At 43.3% G+C, this 13,958-nt stretch overlaps 6 protein-coding genes across 6 annotated transcripts; 3 read left to right on the top strand and 3 right to left on the bottom strand.

The window, feature by feature from the left end:
- Positions 1-14: 14 nt before the first annotated feature.
- On the top strand, positions 15-2,059 carry BYT42DRAFT_570530 (protein pelota). Its single transcript, XM_051568402.1, has 10 exons — positions 15-132; positions 194-321; positions 388-538; positions 603-750; positions 813-919; positions 990-1,091; positions 1,157-1,192; positions 1,258-1,535; positions 1,601-1,707; positions 1,811-2,059. Exons 1-10 carry the CDS (start codon positions 127-129, stop codon positions 1,921-1,923), a joined length of 1,176 nt encoding a protein of 391 aa, XP_051422826.1. The 5' UTR covers positions 15-126; the 3' UTR covers positions 1,924-2,059.
- On the bottom strand, positions 2,029-3,263 carry BYT42DRAFT_570528 (uncharacterized protein). The gene is made up of 2 exons (XM_051568401.1): positions 2,583-3,263; positions 2,029-2,508 (listed from the first exon to the last, which is right to left on the bottom strand). Exons 1-2 carry the CDS (start codon positions 3,094-3,096, stop codon positions 2,162-2,164), a joined length of 861 nt encoding a protein of 286 aa, XP_051422825.1. The 5' UTR covers positions 3,097-3,263; the 3' UTR covers positions 2,029-2,161.
- BYT42DRAFT_570524 (PHD finger-like domain-containing protein 5A) lies at positions 3,264-4,098 on the top strand. The gene is made up of 4 exons (XM_051568400.1): positions 3,264-3,392; positions 3,472-3,521; positions 3,598-3,732; positions 3,811-4,098. The coding sequence occupies exons 1-4, from the start codon at positions 3,289-3,291 to the stop codon at positions 3,852-3,854; spliced, it is 333 nt and encodes a 110-aa protein (XP_051422824.1). The 5' UTR covers positions 3,264-3,288; the 3' UTR covers positions 3,855-4,098.
- Positions 4,099-4,560: 462 nt separating this feature from the next.
- Positions 4,561-6,354, top strand: BYT42DRAFT_570523 (uncharacterized protein). The gene is made up of 4 exons (XM_051568399.1): positions 4,561-4,692; positions 4,769-4,800; positions 4,886-5,241; positions 5,397-6,354. The coding sequence occupies exons 1-4, from the start codon at positions 4,612-4,614 to the stop codon at positions 6,230-6,232; spliced, it is 1,305 nt and encodes a 434-aa protein (XP_051422823.1). The 5' UTR covers positions 4,561-4,611; the 3' UTR covers positions 6,233-6,354.
- A 102-nt stretch (positions 6,355-6,456) lies between these two features.
- Positions 6,457-8,723, bottom strand: BYT42DRAFT_570520 (uncharacterized protein). The gene is made up of 4 exons (XM_051568398.1): positions 8,516-8,723; positions 7,987-8,421; positions 7,501-7,839; positions 6,457-7,434 (listed from the first exon to the last, which is right to left on the bottom strand). Exons 1-4 carry the CDS (start codon positions 8,583-8,585, stop codon positions 6,869-6,871), a joined length of 1,410 nt encoding a protein of 469 aa, XP_051422822.1. The 5' UTR covers positions 8,586-8,723; the 3' UTR covers positions 6,457-6,868.
- A 1,501-nt stretch (positions 8,724-10,224) lies between these two features.
- BYT42DRAFT_346542 (SIT4 phosphatase-associated protein-domain-containing protein) lies at positions 10,225-13,613 on the bottom strand. The gene is made up of 13 exons (XM_051563157.1): positions 13,409-13,613; positions 13,181-13,261; positions 12,833-13,076; positions 12,622-12,756; positions 12,477-12,542; positions 12,298-12,407; positions 12,120-12,236; positions 11,892-12,045; positions 11,306-11,824; positions 11,050-11,231; positions 10,700-10,982; positions 10,556-10,635; positions 10,225-10,481 (listed from the first exon to the last, which is right to left on the bottom strand). The coding sequence occupies exons 1-13, from the start codon at positions 13,546-13,548 to the stop codon at positions 10,316-10,318; spliced, it is 2,277 nt and encodes a 758-aa protein (XP_051422821.1). The 5' UTR covers positions 13,549-13,613; the 3' UTR covers positions 10,225-10,315.
- Between the last annotated feature and the right edge of the window lie 345 nt (positions 13,614-13,958).

Here is a 13,958-nt window from a genome sequence, read left to right as displayed (position 1 = left end):
TGATTTTCTGATTTCATTTTCATTATCCATATACGATTTTTTTGAAGCGCCGCTCAGCCATCGTCATTTTTTGCGGGACACCGGACGCCCAAACTTGGCCTTTTTGTTGTATAACGCACAATAAACATGAGGGTAAGCATTCCGCAGCCGCACTGGTACGCCAGCCCTGGTCTAATCATAAGTACGATATCAGTTGATAAGTAAGGTTGTGGAGAAAGACGCTTCTGGCCATGTGACGTTGTATCCCGAAGAATTGGAGGACATGTGGCACGTCTACAACCTCATTGCCAAAGACGATCTCATTAAAGCAACGACGATTCGGTAATTCTGGCTTTTTCAAGTTGATGTCATTATTCAATATCCCTACTCTAATAACAATTTCTCCAGTCGATTGCAGTCTGAAAGTACTACGGGTTCGTCTACCAGTCAACGCGTTCGCATGAAGCTCACCATTACGGTGGAAGACGTCGATTTTGATCCCCATGCCGGTCTTTTGCGAATCAATGGCCGTGTAGCCGAGGAAAATCCATATGTCAAGGTAAATTGTAGAGAATTGTGCCAAGCAAAAGGGGGTAAACTTAAAATTTGACTGTGTATTTTAGATGGGAAGTTATCATACGATTGATCTAGAGTTGGATCGAAACTTTACACTGTTCAAACCAGAATGGGATACCATTGCTTTGGAGCGTGTAGAAGACGCGTGTGATATCACCAAGCAGGCGGATGTGGCAGCCATTGTTTGCCAAGAAGGTAAATAATCCGTGGTCAAGCGCATAAACCCATGATGACTTGAGGGCTGAACACGACTTCAGGTTTGGCCAACGTCTGTTTCATGACGCAGCACATGACGATTGTTAAGCAACGCATCGAGACACCTATTCCGAGAAAGCGTAGAGGATCAGTTGCCAATTATGAAAAAGTACGGTTGATCCATTTTCGAGTCTCGCATTTTCTTTTTTGGAACTAATGCATGATCCATTTTTCTGCAGGGGCTTCAAAAATTTTATGATCAAATCTATCAGTCGATTCTGCGGTTGGTCGATTTTGGCATCATCAAAGCTATCATCATTGCCAGTCCTGGCTTTGTTAAAGTAAGCGTGAAGAGAGGAATATGCACATTTTGAGCCAGTTTGCTAATGGGGTTTTATTTCACTAGGACCAAGTATATCAATACATCTTTGATACAGCCGTGGTACGTTGCACTGAACATTGTGTTTGTTGGTGATCAGTTTTTAGTAATGGGATTTGGATCGGCAGAAAACGGACAACAAAACGGTCATGGAAAATAAGAACAAATTCATGACGATTCATTGCTCAAGCGGGCACAAACATGCACTGAATGAAGTCATGCAGAACCCAGCCATTCAAACCAAACTGGCCAACACCAAAGCAGCATCAGAAGTCAAGGCGTTGGACGATTTCTATGCGATGCTCAACAAAGATCCCGATCGCGCCTTTTACGGTTACGGTCACGTTGCAAAGGCCCACGAACGAGGCGCCATTGGCACATTATTGGTAACAGACGAATTATTCAGGTAAAAATCAAAAGACACTGTAGAGAGAAGTCTGGGGACCAGTTTTGCTGAATGGATGGCTGTAGATCGGCGGATGTGGCTACACGCCGCAAATATGTAGAATTAGTAGAACAAGTGCGGGCCACCGGTGGCGTCGTTCGTGTGTTTTCCAGTTTGCATGTGTCCGGAGAACGTAAGTTTTTTCTATTTTCACCGAATGGGAAAAAAAAGAACGAAGCAAGAGGAATTTGGGCTGAACCTGGGTTTCTTGTTTCTTTTCCTTTTTCATCACGTAGAATTGAATCAGTTAACGGGTGTAGCGGCCATTCTCAACTTTCCTGTACCGGATATTGAAGATGAGGACGAAGAAGAAGAAGACACCCATGATCAAAACAACATAGAAGCATAGAATAATAACAATGATATATCCAGATAATGGAAAAACAAAGGGAAACGACAATTATTCGTTGGAAAAGTAGTAATATTGTACAAGATAAAAAAAAAACAGAATTACATGGATCGTGGCTAAAAAAAAAAAAAAAAAAGTAATGATAGCCACCGAAATTTTTAGACATACAAGAATTGGAAACGTATAAACAGGTATGGATTGGAATAGCATGACGTGAATAGGCTTGCAGTGACTCAACTTAGAGATTCACTTCTTCACCAAACAAAGCGGCCGCGGCCTGTGCCACCACCGCTTGAGCCGCGGCTTGAGCGGCAGCGTAATTCATAGCCAGAATGGCATCTACAGCAGCCAAGATATCGGCTTCCCACCAGCCCATTTCGTAGTCCACAAGGCCGAACCGTTCCAATTTGTCGGCCCATGCAACCACCATTTCTCGTAAACCGTACAAATGCTGATCGGTCAATCGTTCGGCTTCACTGCTAGGTTCATGTCGTTGTGCTAATGCATACAACCAGCAATTGTTGAGACCAGCCCAGAACTGCTCGCGATCGATGGCATTGTAAGGATGATCGTCCGATGTCAATCCTGCAAGAAAAAAACATCAACATGGAGATTAAATTAAAGTTGCCTCTATGGTGCTGAAGGTAGTGTGACCATACCAAGTTGTTCACAGTTGTCAACGACAGCACTGGTGGCTTTACTTAAAGTTTGGAATCCACTGACCATGTTGCGCTGTTCAACATGGTCAAGCGTTTTCTTTAGTTGCTTTTGGATTTCCTCAAAGTTGGTGGTAGATGTTGTGGTGGTAGATGTGGTGGTCGCCGTGGTAGCAGCGGTTGCAGGGGTTGCAGCAGGTGTAGCAGTGGCAGTAGTTGTAGCAGTGGCAGTAGTTGTAGCAGTGGCAGTAGTTGTAGCAATGGCAGCAGTTGGAGTGGCAACAGTGGTGGTGGTAGTCGATGGCTGGGTGGTATTCGGCGAAAAAGGCGATGAGTTGGAATCAAAAGAAGTGGGCTGAGCCGTCGTCACTAAAGGTACAGGATCGTTTTCCACCTTGATGGCGGTTGTATCTGTAGATATATTGCGGTCGGTCGTTGCTCCCACGCATGATACGGATGCGGTTTCTGCTTCGAAGGGTGTCGATGGTTGCTCCTGTTCGTTGCCGCCCGTCATCATTGGTGACGAATAAGATACACTGGTTCGATTCAATGAACGAATGAAAGAAAATTGTTGCCCTGTCGAACAAAAAAACGAACGAACCAAAATTCAGCCGGTGTTTGAAAGACAGTCACGGTCCACCAGAATAGAAATCCCGTCAACGCTGGTCTGGCTTTTCGGGTTTTGCTTGCGTTTCTCCATTACACTTGAATGGCGAAGCATCATCCAGATCTTATCTTTTGCCGAAAGCAGCCTGGCATTGCCATTGGCCGTCTGTGTGAAAAGTGTGACGGTAAATGCGTAATCTGTGACAGGTGAGTTTGAGTTCCATTCAAGAAACGATCGATCGTCACCCAAATTTGCATAACGCTAATCCGCCAATCTTTATGTTAGTTATGTACGCCCTGCCACGCTTGTTCGTATTTGCGACGAATGTAATTTTGGTAAGTCCAACTACATGTACATTTCCAACGGTCATGTTTGTATAATTGCAATACTAACAAAAAGTAATTATGACAGGATCATTCCAAGGTCGTTGTGTGGTCTGTGGTGGTCCTGGGGTTTCGGATGCATACTATTGCGTTGGATGTACCCGCCTAGAGAAGGATCGAGAAGGATGTCCAAAGATTATTAACTTGGGCTCTTCCAAAACAGGTAATGTATCTTGTTGACAGTATAGAGGGAAAAAGGAGTGGGAGAAACAGACTTGACTGACATTGTTCTTTATTGCAGATTTATTCTACGAGAGGAAAAAGTTTGGATTCAAAAAAAGATAACAGTAACAGTCCAAGTAGAAACGGAATTCCATGCGAGCGGACCTGGTTCTGCTTGGACATTCATGTATATTATCCATCATTCATTGTATTCCTTTTGTTTTATATTGCTGAAAGTAAAAAAGAAAAAGAAAAAGCACGCACACTCACACGAAAAGTAAAAGCTCCTGTTTTCTTGTGGATCACGGCATGAAGGGAAAAAGTAAAATAAAAACACACAGTCAGTTGGGTTATTCATCATTCTGCGTTATTGACATCCCAACCTGCAGTCCAAGTGGAGTGAATTAGGGAACGAGGAATATCAAAAAAAGCAAAAACGCCAAGAATTGCTTTACCAAAAAGGTTAAAGTTACCAGATTGGCAGACAGGGGTAAGATGGCCTCTTATCCTATAGGATGCGGATCTCGCAATAACATGACTTGGCCTTACGCCCAATGTTGTGCTGCTATGCTACCATGTCAACTGTGAACAAGTAAATTTACCATCATCAACAATGATGGAAATAGCATGGATCAATGTATTTGGGTGATTTGCTGATATCGCAACCTGACCGGCGCGCACCACAAGGGAAAAAAAATCGTATGCAAGGGGTTGTTCATTGTGTTTCTACGTAGAAGTCAAAGAAGTATGAGGATTTTAAAAGGATGAATCCATATAAAACCAAGATATGATCGTGCTTCATCATTACTTCAACTCTCTTTTTTTTCCCTTCCTTTTTATTTTAGTTTTCTCCTCCTATACATTATCATTGCTGTTGCCTATGCTTCAATCACAAATTATTAATGCGCTTCCTCGTCGCATTCTTGCCAAATTATGGGCTTCTAAAGAGACCAGGATTTCGGTAAGTTTTGTTTTATCGCATACACATACAGAAAAGCTGTTATACAATACTAGAAACTAATGTCTTCTTTTTCTAGTTGTCACACCTTCAATTGATCCAAACGTCCAGGTACGTTTTAGCCTAGAATGGCTGTGGCTTGATAAGATATTGATCTTTCCTTCTTTTTTTGGGTTTTTTCATTTGTAACCTACAGTAACCATAAACAGAATATGCCATTGGCAACCACACCTTCGTTTCTGTGTTCAGAGTTACCTATTCGATATACCCATTTATTACGTCTGCTATCTACGCAGACAGCAGAAACTCTTCAGTCACCGGTGATTAAGCATATTGCTCATCAGTATCTTCATGATATATGCACTTTGCTGCACCCATCCCTTCTTGCCACATCACCTCGCGCATTCACGGATGTTTTATGCCGTTTACGCCAACGACAAGCTGCATCCTTGATTCGCCTTCGTTATGCCTTGCTGTATACGCCCACTGCCGCATCGGTGGCTTTACTGGAAAATATGCAGACGATCGGTTTCGGCATCCATCAAATTATCGGTAAATTAAATAAATATTGGCATGGATGCCTTCTGTGGGGAGTTCTTTCCTTCCCCCTGTTTTTTTTTCCAGTTTCGGATGACTAATGATTTATGTATCCTGCGTTTCCCTTGATTCTCTTTATTGCTGTGGAATATTTTTTTCATCTTGATTAGATCAACACGTGGCCTGGGCAACTCACAGTCGTTCTACTTGTAAAACGAACCGTGTTCAATCGACGTGTGCCGTGGCCATTGCTCGTCAAGCAGCCGAAAATGCACGTAGCGCGTTACGGACCAGTTTAGGAGACGACATACCATCCATTCACATCAAACAGCAATCTGATACCATTCCGTTTACGTTTGCACCTCAAGTTTTACACCGAATTCTGTACGAAACAATGACCATTGCCTTACGCGCGAATATTATGCAACAACGTCTTCAGTCAAGGTCATGGCGTGACGTATGGAAAAGATGGTGGCCTCGATCCTCTCATGAAAATGCATTGGATGTTCACGTCTTTGGTGGCCCTACCAGTGTGGGCTTCAAATTGGACAGTCGCACGCCGCTTTTGCATGGCGATCTGTTGCAGGACATCCCTCGGGATGCGATTGGCATTCCGACATGTGCGTCTGTGTTGAGTCGTACAAAATCCGATCAGCTCAGTAGTGATGATGACGATTCACTCCCTGATCTGGAATGTGAAGTGCACAATGGCTGGCGATCCGCCAAATTATTGGCCAGCCATTGGGGCGGCAATCTTGATGCTATTTCCATCGACGGTTTGGGCACCACCATGTATCTCGCTCTCGATCGCGATACTTCCCTACTCGAACGGTATCCGTCCCGTTGGACTTCCACCCAAAACACTGCCTTGTCATTGAGCAATGCAACAGCACAATTAGACGCTTTTCTCTACGCTATTTCCGATCCTCAGCAAATTCACCAATATCAACCTTTCAAACACGATCATCATGCCGTCTCGCTTTCTGCAGCCGTCGGTCATGCCTAAAATCTAAGCTATCTTTGAATCGGTCCTTTCCCATGTATCCCCCGATTATGTATATATGCAATGCAACCTTTCTTTTTTCTTTTACTTCTCTTCATTTTCCTTTTTACGCTCTTGCCACCTGTAGTGTTCATCTCACATAACCTTTTCGTTTCTTCAAATATACACTGTGGGTCTTATTTATTCACACTTTTTTCTACAACACCAACAGCGGCAGACAGCCGATGTTTTTGCAAAAAAAAAAAAAAAAAAAAAAATTGCACGATTGTTTCATTGTACGCAATAGACAATAATAGCCAAACGATCCTTTTTTTCTCCTAGTTACTGATCAATGTGCAAGTAAGCAGTCAAATAGACGTTTATAACGAGTGAAAAACAGTAATCATGAATTGATCGCAGCACAACAGATCAGTATACTATATTAGATCGAGGGAAAAACCCGCTATAAGAAACAGAAATATACTGCATACTATATGAGAGAGTAAAAGGAACAAGAGAAAAAAAAAAGACAAGGGCTAGTTTTGACAATACATACAAACAGAAAAAAAAGGAAAGAAAAAATGAGAGGGAAACGATTGCAAAATAAGAAGGTAAGGGAAAAACAGTACCATACACACAGAAAGAACACAAAGTTGATTTTTAGAACCGCAACATGCCTGATGACGCGCCTCCTGCCATCATACTGTGTTGATGAGGCGGTGGTGGTACTGAGGACGATGAGTGATGAGGCGACTGCCGTTGTTGTCGTTGTGGTTGCTGTGGTTGTGGTTGTTGGTGGGATGCAGGTGCTGGCAGAGGATGCCGTTGAGGAAGCTGAGATTGAGGATGGGGTGGCATATTCACCATATTGGTATGCGGAAATTGAGATGCAGGAGGGCCCATGGATGTGACGTGAGTAGAGGAGGTGGGAGAACGAGAGGGAAGCATTTGATTATTTGCCGGGTATCCTGGAGGAGGCTGCTGAGGATACTGAGGTCGCATCATCATGGCCGGCATGGGCTTTTGAACAGCCGCAGGATGAAAGCCGTTGGCCTGAGCGACAGGACAGTCTTTGTGGGCCAACAATAAAGTTTTCAGATTCACAATTTCCTCTCTCAATGCTTCCGTCTGCATCTGCAACCGTTCGTTGTCGTTGCTCAGATACTCCACCTTGGATTGAAGATTATTCAGCCACTGTTTCTTTCGTTGACGACATTTTAATGCAGCTAAGGAAAACGAAATCAGCAACCTTTTTCTTTCTCCATCCTCATGGTAATTCCATGCGGTCTTACCTATTCGATTGCGCTCGAGGAAATTCTTCCGCTTCTCATCGTCTTCGGGCGTCTTCTCTTTGGATGTCATTCTCTTCCGCTTATTGGACGATTCATTATCTTTTGCGGGAGCGTTGTTCTTTTGAGAGGCGGTTCTACGACTTGCAGTAGCCGTCGTATCATGTTGACTCGTAGCCGATGATAATGATCCAGATCTTTGTGTTTCAACTGGCTTGGTCTGTTGTGTTGTCATGGTATGCATATACATATCCATATTCTGGGTTGGATCATTTTCAACCTTGATCGGTGAAGGTTGCACATACATTTCCTTTGTTTGGTATGGATGCGCGGCTGTAGGTTCTACGAAAGAAGGCAGAAAAGTCAGTTGGTATAATCAAATAATGCAAGACGAGGAAGAAGTAAAAAAGAGATGGCAAACACCATGGTACTCAAAAAAAAGTATGATGAAAGAACTTAAAAAAAAAAAATTTAAACCGTGTGATCTACCTGATATCTGATTGATAAATGCGGCCGAGGATATGCCTTGAGAAAGGTGTGAACTAGTTGCGGGTTTTTTCAAGTGACCACCATTGTATCCATTGTAATCGTCTGGATTGGCGGGGCCTTGAAGCATCGACGGCGATAACGGACCAGTGCGCAGGGAGTCCCAAGCGAATTGATTCGCCACTTCTTTTGGTAAGACTCGTCCCCCGCCCAAGAGCGGATGGACGGCGGGACTGGTGATTGCTGCGACCGGCGGCAGCACAGGTTTGTTAGGCGTTTCGGGTTGTTGCGAAGCCTTATTATCATCAGAAAGCGTAACGGTGGCTCCCGAAAAACTTTGTTCAAACGGATTAGGCTCTTGATCCAGTTTGGAGCTTGAATTCAGAGGCAGCGATGCCATGGGAGTGCTATTCGACATGCCAGCAGGAATAGCCGCGGCTAGGGGGATAGAAGAAAAACAAGGTAAGAACGAAACGTTTAGCTGTCTATCGAAAAAGATAAAGACGAGGTGGCAATGCAGCGTCGTACTTACGAGCAGTGCTTTCAACAAGGGAAGTGGCGATCCCTGCTGTGGTGCCATCGTTATTGTCGGTTTCAATCATTCGGAAATGTCCAACTCCAGGGTAACGTAACGATATAACTTTTTTTTCGGTATTTTTCAAAGGTGGCTCCGAGCTGCAACGAACGAGGTCAGTCAACAAACCACTTTTTTTTTTTCAACCACCAAATAAGTATTGTCGCTCACCTGGAGAAATAAAAAAAAAAAAAAAAAAAAAGAAGGGCGATTCACAGAACAAAAAGAAAAAATATATTCAGGGCGCCGAGTCGACCACTGGTAGTCAATGAACTAAAATCATAATGAGGTGCCAACGATGAGTGACGAGAAGTGCAGTTATTACTCGTTTTGGCAGACAAACCTTCTTAATAACTTTGAGGCGAGAACAATAATATAAAAAGTATACGTTTGAGAAAAACTTCTTTTCCCCGTCTTTTTGCGGTTGGGCGAATTAACACTGTTGCAAAGAAATCTCAGACCGGTGTCAACATTATTACATCATTTGTATTACCAATTGCGGACAACAAGCCATGATTGGACAAACCACGTGAAATCCGACATTGGTCACAAAATTGAAAGGAAGGGTTTGGAATTTTTTTTCTTTTCTTATTTGATCTGCCAATGGATAAATTTTTTCTGCTGAATGGGCTGCATTGGAATACTTTGATTGTGTATGTATCGCAAAAAAAAAAAAAAAAAAAAAATTTCATACAGTTGGGCAAAATTGATGCATGGATCCTTTCTTGTTGCACCGGGATCGTCTCACCACAGCAAAGTTTACAAGTGCAGTGTAGCCATGACGATGATCTAAGCAATCATCTTTCTAAATTTAAACCTTATTTCTTTAACCCAATGTCAACCGTTCAACCGATTGTCTGCGATAGAAAGTGGGCCACTAACAATTTTCCACCCATTTAAAGGTCCATTTAAAGGTCCATTTCACAAAACGTTTTCAAATAAGAGATGGCAGGCTTGAGTTTACATGCTGATGCTATTTAACAAACATTACAGTCAAGATATAGATGGTTTTGGAAAAACACCAAATTCAAGATACGTAATCCTTGAGCGTGTCTCTCCTTTCTTTTTCTTGAAAGACATTACAGGGAATTTGAAATAAAAATAAAATAGAGAGGGGAAAGAAAAGAAGAGATACATTGTAAGCGTTTCTCTGGATTCGGGGAGGATATACTCTGTATAAAGCAAAAGATAATTTCTAGAAGGCCAGGACGTGTCTAATCGGTTCGCTTCATTGAAGCCACCTTGGATGCGCCTCCTTCTTCATGTCGATTTTCTGGCTCTTTTTGATCACTTTTCACTGGTTCCGGTGTCACCCGGTTCTCGGCTGGCAATGATGTTATTGAGCTCCCTGTCGCGTTGGTTGTGTTCAACGCGATATTCATCGTCCCGAAATTATCTGTAAACGAAGCCCACTCCTCACTATTGTCATCCATGGAGTTATCAGCTGTAGCGAAATCCCCAAATGGATCGTCGTCCTCTTCCTCTTCCTCTTGTTCTCCCAATCGATGAATTGGATAGGACTGATCAGAGACTCCGTTGCTCACATTACGTTGACGATGTGGCGCCGCATCCGTCATGTGGTCGTACTCATCTCCATCCTCGTCTCCTTCTTCTTCCTGTGCTTGCAGATGACTGTGTGTGGGTTGTAATAAATTATCATCCACATATCGTGTACCGCCCGATGACCAATGGCCCGGATGATCCTATCGCGTCATTGAGCAACTCACGTTCATACCGGATATCACACCCCAGCCTTTTTCACTTTGAATTTACCTCTTCATCACTGCGAAATTCTTCTTCTTCTTCTTCTTCATCATCACCCTCGTCTTGTATATTGTCCAAGTCATTCATTGTTTCGCTATCATTGCGTAGATCGTAACTGTTTTGATATTGCTGGTAGTCGCGGTCGTAATCATCTCGTCCACTGCCATTTTGAAAAAAGGAATTAATATTTCTTTGCTTGGACTTATTTTTTTTTTTTTTTTTTCGTTGACTTACCTGATCCAATGTTCCGCTTCGTCCTCATCATCTTCGTCCACATGGCCATCGGCTCCTCGTTGGGCCAGATATCGTGAATACTTTGGTCCAAACGGTCAGACAAATGATTCCGTAGAGAATTGAAAATGAATTTCTTATTATTACCTGACTTGCTGCGGTACCATCCATCGCATCGTCATCCTCTTCATCTTCACTTAAACCTGTGCCTAATCCTTCATTGGGGCGCGCTCCTCCCAACGGTAAACGATCACGCTCTTTGGTCTGCTTCAATTCTTCGTTACAATAGGCGGCCCATCGATCCAAATCCACATCATCCTTGATCGCTCCCACTACCGTTTCGGGGAATCCCTCAAACAGTTTGATGATCTCGTCCGCAATAAATGTCAAATGTCCCATGTAGCCTAATCGCATGCCATTGGGTTTTGCACTGACAGATTGCATCATATCATGTTAGAATTGGGGATCGGCAATTTTCCACGCACTCCCAAACTTACCATTCTTCATCGTTTTTCTTTTGCACTTCCACCATTTTGTCGGTTAAACGACCATCTTTAAACACCGAGATAGCTAACTGCCGATTGTATCCTTTATCCATGCGTCCGTTGAAAATTTGATGCAGCATATCGTAGATCACGTAATGCAGAAAATTATTCCACGGGAAATCAAAGAACAATTTCTGAAAAGGACCATCCGGTTGTTAAATCACGTGGAAATTTCTCCAAATCACCCTCCATACCCAACACAACTTACGATGCACGTGGGCATAACTTTATGCTCTACGAACTGCGTTTTCAGATAATCGCCAATGACAAGATCGTTGGAGCGCGATGATTGATCTGTCGGCGTTGCCAGATCAACATCCGTCGATGGACTCTGGTCATCGGCGACGGTAGACTCGGCTGCAACTGAATCATCCTCCTTGTCGTCCTTGTTCGATCCATTACTATTGTCTCTTCCTGCTGTATTTGTATCCTCTTTCAAAAGCTCCTTTGCATCTGCCGGCAGATCGTGAGCGCTGGGGGCGGATACCTTGGTATCGGAGGACCCTTTGGGTACATCGGCTGCCAATGTTTCCGATCCCTGACTTTGCATGTCGTCGGCCTCGTCCTCTTCCATTTCCTCTGGAATATGCTCAAGTTTATCGTTTTCCGGTGTATTCAGATTCGACATGTTGGAACAATGCAAGAGTTCAGCAAACAGTTCGCATATTTTCAGTCGCTCGAAACCCAGAGGCATCTGTTCACCTAGAGTGGTTCGTATAGGTCCTGTCTGTAAGGATGCATCCACATCTTTAGAACACAAACACACTCTATCCATAAAATTTCCAATAACTTACGACTGATTTGGGTTCAATTAATAAAGTGTTGAAATCACCCACTCGATCGGCCAGTACGTGCAACATATCCGCCAAGGAGACAGCTGGATGTCCAAGAATCTGCGCCGCTTGGTATCCGTAGCTGGTATTCAACATTGGATCGCTATCCATATCACTGGTAGAGTGTATACAAGTACACAAGTTCAGTCTTCTCCTATACACACACATCCCGAGACTGCCGGCGATTACCTGTTATTGTGTCGTATAAGATCGATAATAATAGTCACACCATTGATGAGGGTGGAAGTAGAATTGGGTGCTCGAGCATCCAGCATATAATTCACCAACGTCTTCATCACCTTTTCACTAATTCATGTGGATAGATGATAAGCATTTTGCGTGAAATAATTTTGATCAACACGCATACCTCTTCAACTGTACAATAAGTTCGTTGAGACCTATACTCGGGGACTCCATCAAGCTTGTTTGCGACATTCGTATGATTTCACAGAGACATTGTTGTGCTATGGAATGTTCCTGTAAAATAATCAACGTTTTGAGCGCTCACTGACTACTGGACATGGCGCATGCCTTTTTTGCCCTTACCTCGCTGTCCAGATACGGATCCAAACGGCTGATTAGATCGTCCAATAACCCGTTCTGACTGAGCCACTACAGAATGCAAAGTCAGGTACAACCTTGACCTAAATTTTCTGATACCCGCAAATCATTTCTTTTGCTCCCTTCTTACCTGCACCATCCCTTTTCCTTCCTGTATTTCTTCCAGGCGAACCAATGTGAGCAAGAGATCCATGATGGCTGATGCGTGTAGATGAGATAGGATCTTTTGTAAATTGTCGGGATCGGACCTGATAAAGTTGACCATCTATAGAAAGAGAGAGACGGATTGATACAAAATTTAGAATAAGGGTGCAATGATTGAAAAGATCGTCCCAACTCGCCTCTGCTGTTTGTTTGGTCAGTAAGACGCTGATGACTCTGCAAAAATAGGATGCTTGAAGAGAATCGAGGACGGTAAAATCGTTGTCTGATGAGGGTACTGGATCGGTGACTTTTCGACGAGGCGGGGTAGGTCGGTCCAGGAGCGCCCAGAAATCCTCGAGGAGTTGCCTCTTTTCCAGTACAATCACATCCACGATCTGAGGAATCTCGCAAGCGATGATTTCACAAGCAAGAAATGGGTATCTGACATGAATATCAGCATGCTACTCTACATTATTTTCCGTCCATCTCTTTTTTCTTTTCTTCTTTTTTTTTAATCGCTTTTTTTTTGGTGCTAGAGTGCTCACTTGAATTTTTTCGGTTCCTCAAGATCATCCGTGGCTGTGATATAACTCAGCAGTTGTGCAAGGATATCCGGTTTGCAAAGACTAAGAAGTAAAAAAAAAAAAAAAAATAGCAGAAAAAAGTGTCAACCATACCATTTTGCAAACATGGTCCCATTTTTCCACCCACTCCTTTTCATATCGGTACTGATAGACCGCAATGAGAAAACAAAAGAATGAATGAGAGCTTACTAGTCGATGAGTTTTTGATTATGAGACTTGGCTTCCTGTAGAAGATCTTCTTCCTCCAGTATCGTCTCGAGTTCAATATCTTCACGATCTAGAAGAGAGTCGAGGGCTGACGGATTATGAATACCAAAACGCCAAAACATGAAAGAAAGAGATGAAACGTTGAAAAAGGAGAATCTTGAACAAGTCAACCCAGAGGGCGCTTTCCACTCTATCGCTGCCCTTTTTTTTGCCCAACCGCCCAAAATGAAGCCGCTCATTTTCCAGGAAATTTATACTCCACTTGAAAATCATCCAATAAGCGTTCTTGGACTGATTCGCGCACTCATTCTCATTGGGCTACATCGAAACCGTAATGAACATCGAGATATTATATGATATCTAACACAACCCGCTGTGCAATGGATGTCGCCTGCCACCGGAGGTCGCCCCCTTACATTGAGCGACTTTCATCAAATAAAAAGCCTAACGCATACACGGCATAACTTGGGCGAGAACTCTTGACGGACTTCGGTATATTAATGACAACCTTATGGCATCCCTTACGTGGTGA

This window comes from Radiomyces spectabilis (genome assembly GCF_025331425.1).
Source record: "Radiomyces spectabilis strain NRRL 2753 chromosome Unknown BYT42scaffold_7, whole genome shotgun sequence".
NCBI classification, from domain to species: domain Eukaryota; kingdom Fungi; phylum Mucoromycota; class Mucoromycetes; order Mucorales; family Radiomycetaceae; genus Radiomyces; species Radiomyces spectabilis.
Note: the sequence above shows the minus strand (reverse complement) of the source record. Positions and strands in the feature narration are given on the sequence as shown.

Bases quoted from the DNA above. Each gene is read 5' to 3' on its own strand.
- BYT42DRAFT_570530 (XM_051568402.1), top strand. The intron at 322-387 runs GTAATTCTGGCT...CAATTTCTCCAG, and splicing joins ATTAAAGCAACGACGATTCG to TCGATTGCAGTCTGAAAGTA. The intron at 920-989 runs GTACGGTTGATC...ATTTTTCTGCAG, and splicing joins CAGTTGCCAATTATGAAAAA to GGGCTTCAAAAATTTTATGA.
- BYT42DRAFT_570528 (XM_051568401.1), bottom strand. From the start codon at position 3,096: ATGATGACGGGCGGCAACGAACAGGAGCAACCATCGACACCCTTCGAA. The intron at 2,509-2,582 runs GTATGGTCACAC...TTTTTCTTGCAG, and splicing joins TGACAACTGTGAACAACTTG to GATTGACATCGGACGATCAT.
- BYT42DRAFT_570524 (XM_051568400.1), top strand. From the start codon at position 3,289: ATGGCGAAGCATCATCCAGATCTTATCTTTTGCCGAAAGCAGCCTGGC. The intron at 3,393-3,471 runs GTGAGTTTGAGT...TCTTTATGTTAG, and splicing joins AAATGCGTAATCTGTGACAG to TTATGTACGCCCTGCCACGC. The intron at 3,522-3,597 runs GTAAGTCCAACT...TAATTATGACAG, and splicing joins TTGCGACGAATGTAATTTTG to GATCATTCCAAGGTCGTTGT.
- BYT42DRAFT_570523 (XM_051568399.1), top strand. From the start codon at position 4,612: ATGCTTCAATCACAAATTATTAATGCGCTTCCTCGTCGCATTCTTGCC. The intron at 4,801-4,885 runs GTACGTTTTAGC...TGTAACCTACAG, and splicing joins CAATTGATCCAAACGTCCAG to TAACCATAAACAGAATATGC. The intron at 5,242-5,396 runs GTAAATTAAATA...CATCTTGATTAG, and splicing joins CGGCATCCATCAAATTATCG to ATCAACACGTGGCCTGGGCA.
- BYT42DRAFT_570520 (XM_051568398.1), bottom strand. From the start codon at position 8,585: ATGATTGAAACCGACAATAACGATGGCACCACAGCAGGGATCGCCACT. The intron at 7,840-7,986 runs GTAGATCACACG...CTTCTTTCGTAG, and splicing joins ATTTATCAATCAGATATCAG to AACCTACAGCCGCGCATCCA. The intron at 7,435-7,500 runs GTAAGACCGCAT...CGTTTTCCTTAG, and splicing joins CCTCGAGCGCAATCGAATAG to CTGCATTAAAATGTCGTCAA.
- BYT42DRAFT_346542 (XM_051563157.1), bottom strand. From the start codon at position 13,548: ATGTTTTGGCGTTTTGGTATTCATAATCCGTCAGCCCTCGACTCTCTT. The intron at 13,077-13,180 runs GTGAGCACTCTA...TATTCATGTCAG, and splicing joins GAGGAACCGAAAAAATTCAA to ATACCCATTTCTTGCTTGTG. The intron at 10,482-10,555 runs GTAAGTCAACGA...TCAAAATGGCAG, and splicing joins GAAGCGGAACATTGGATCAG to TGGACGAGATGATTACGACC.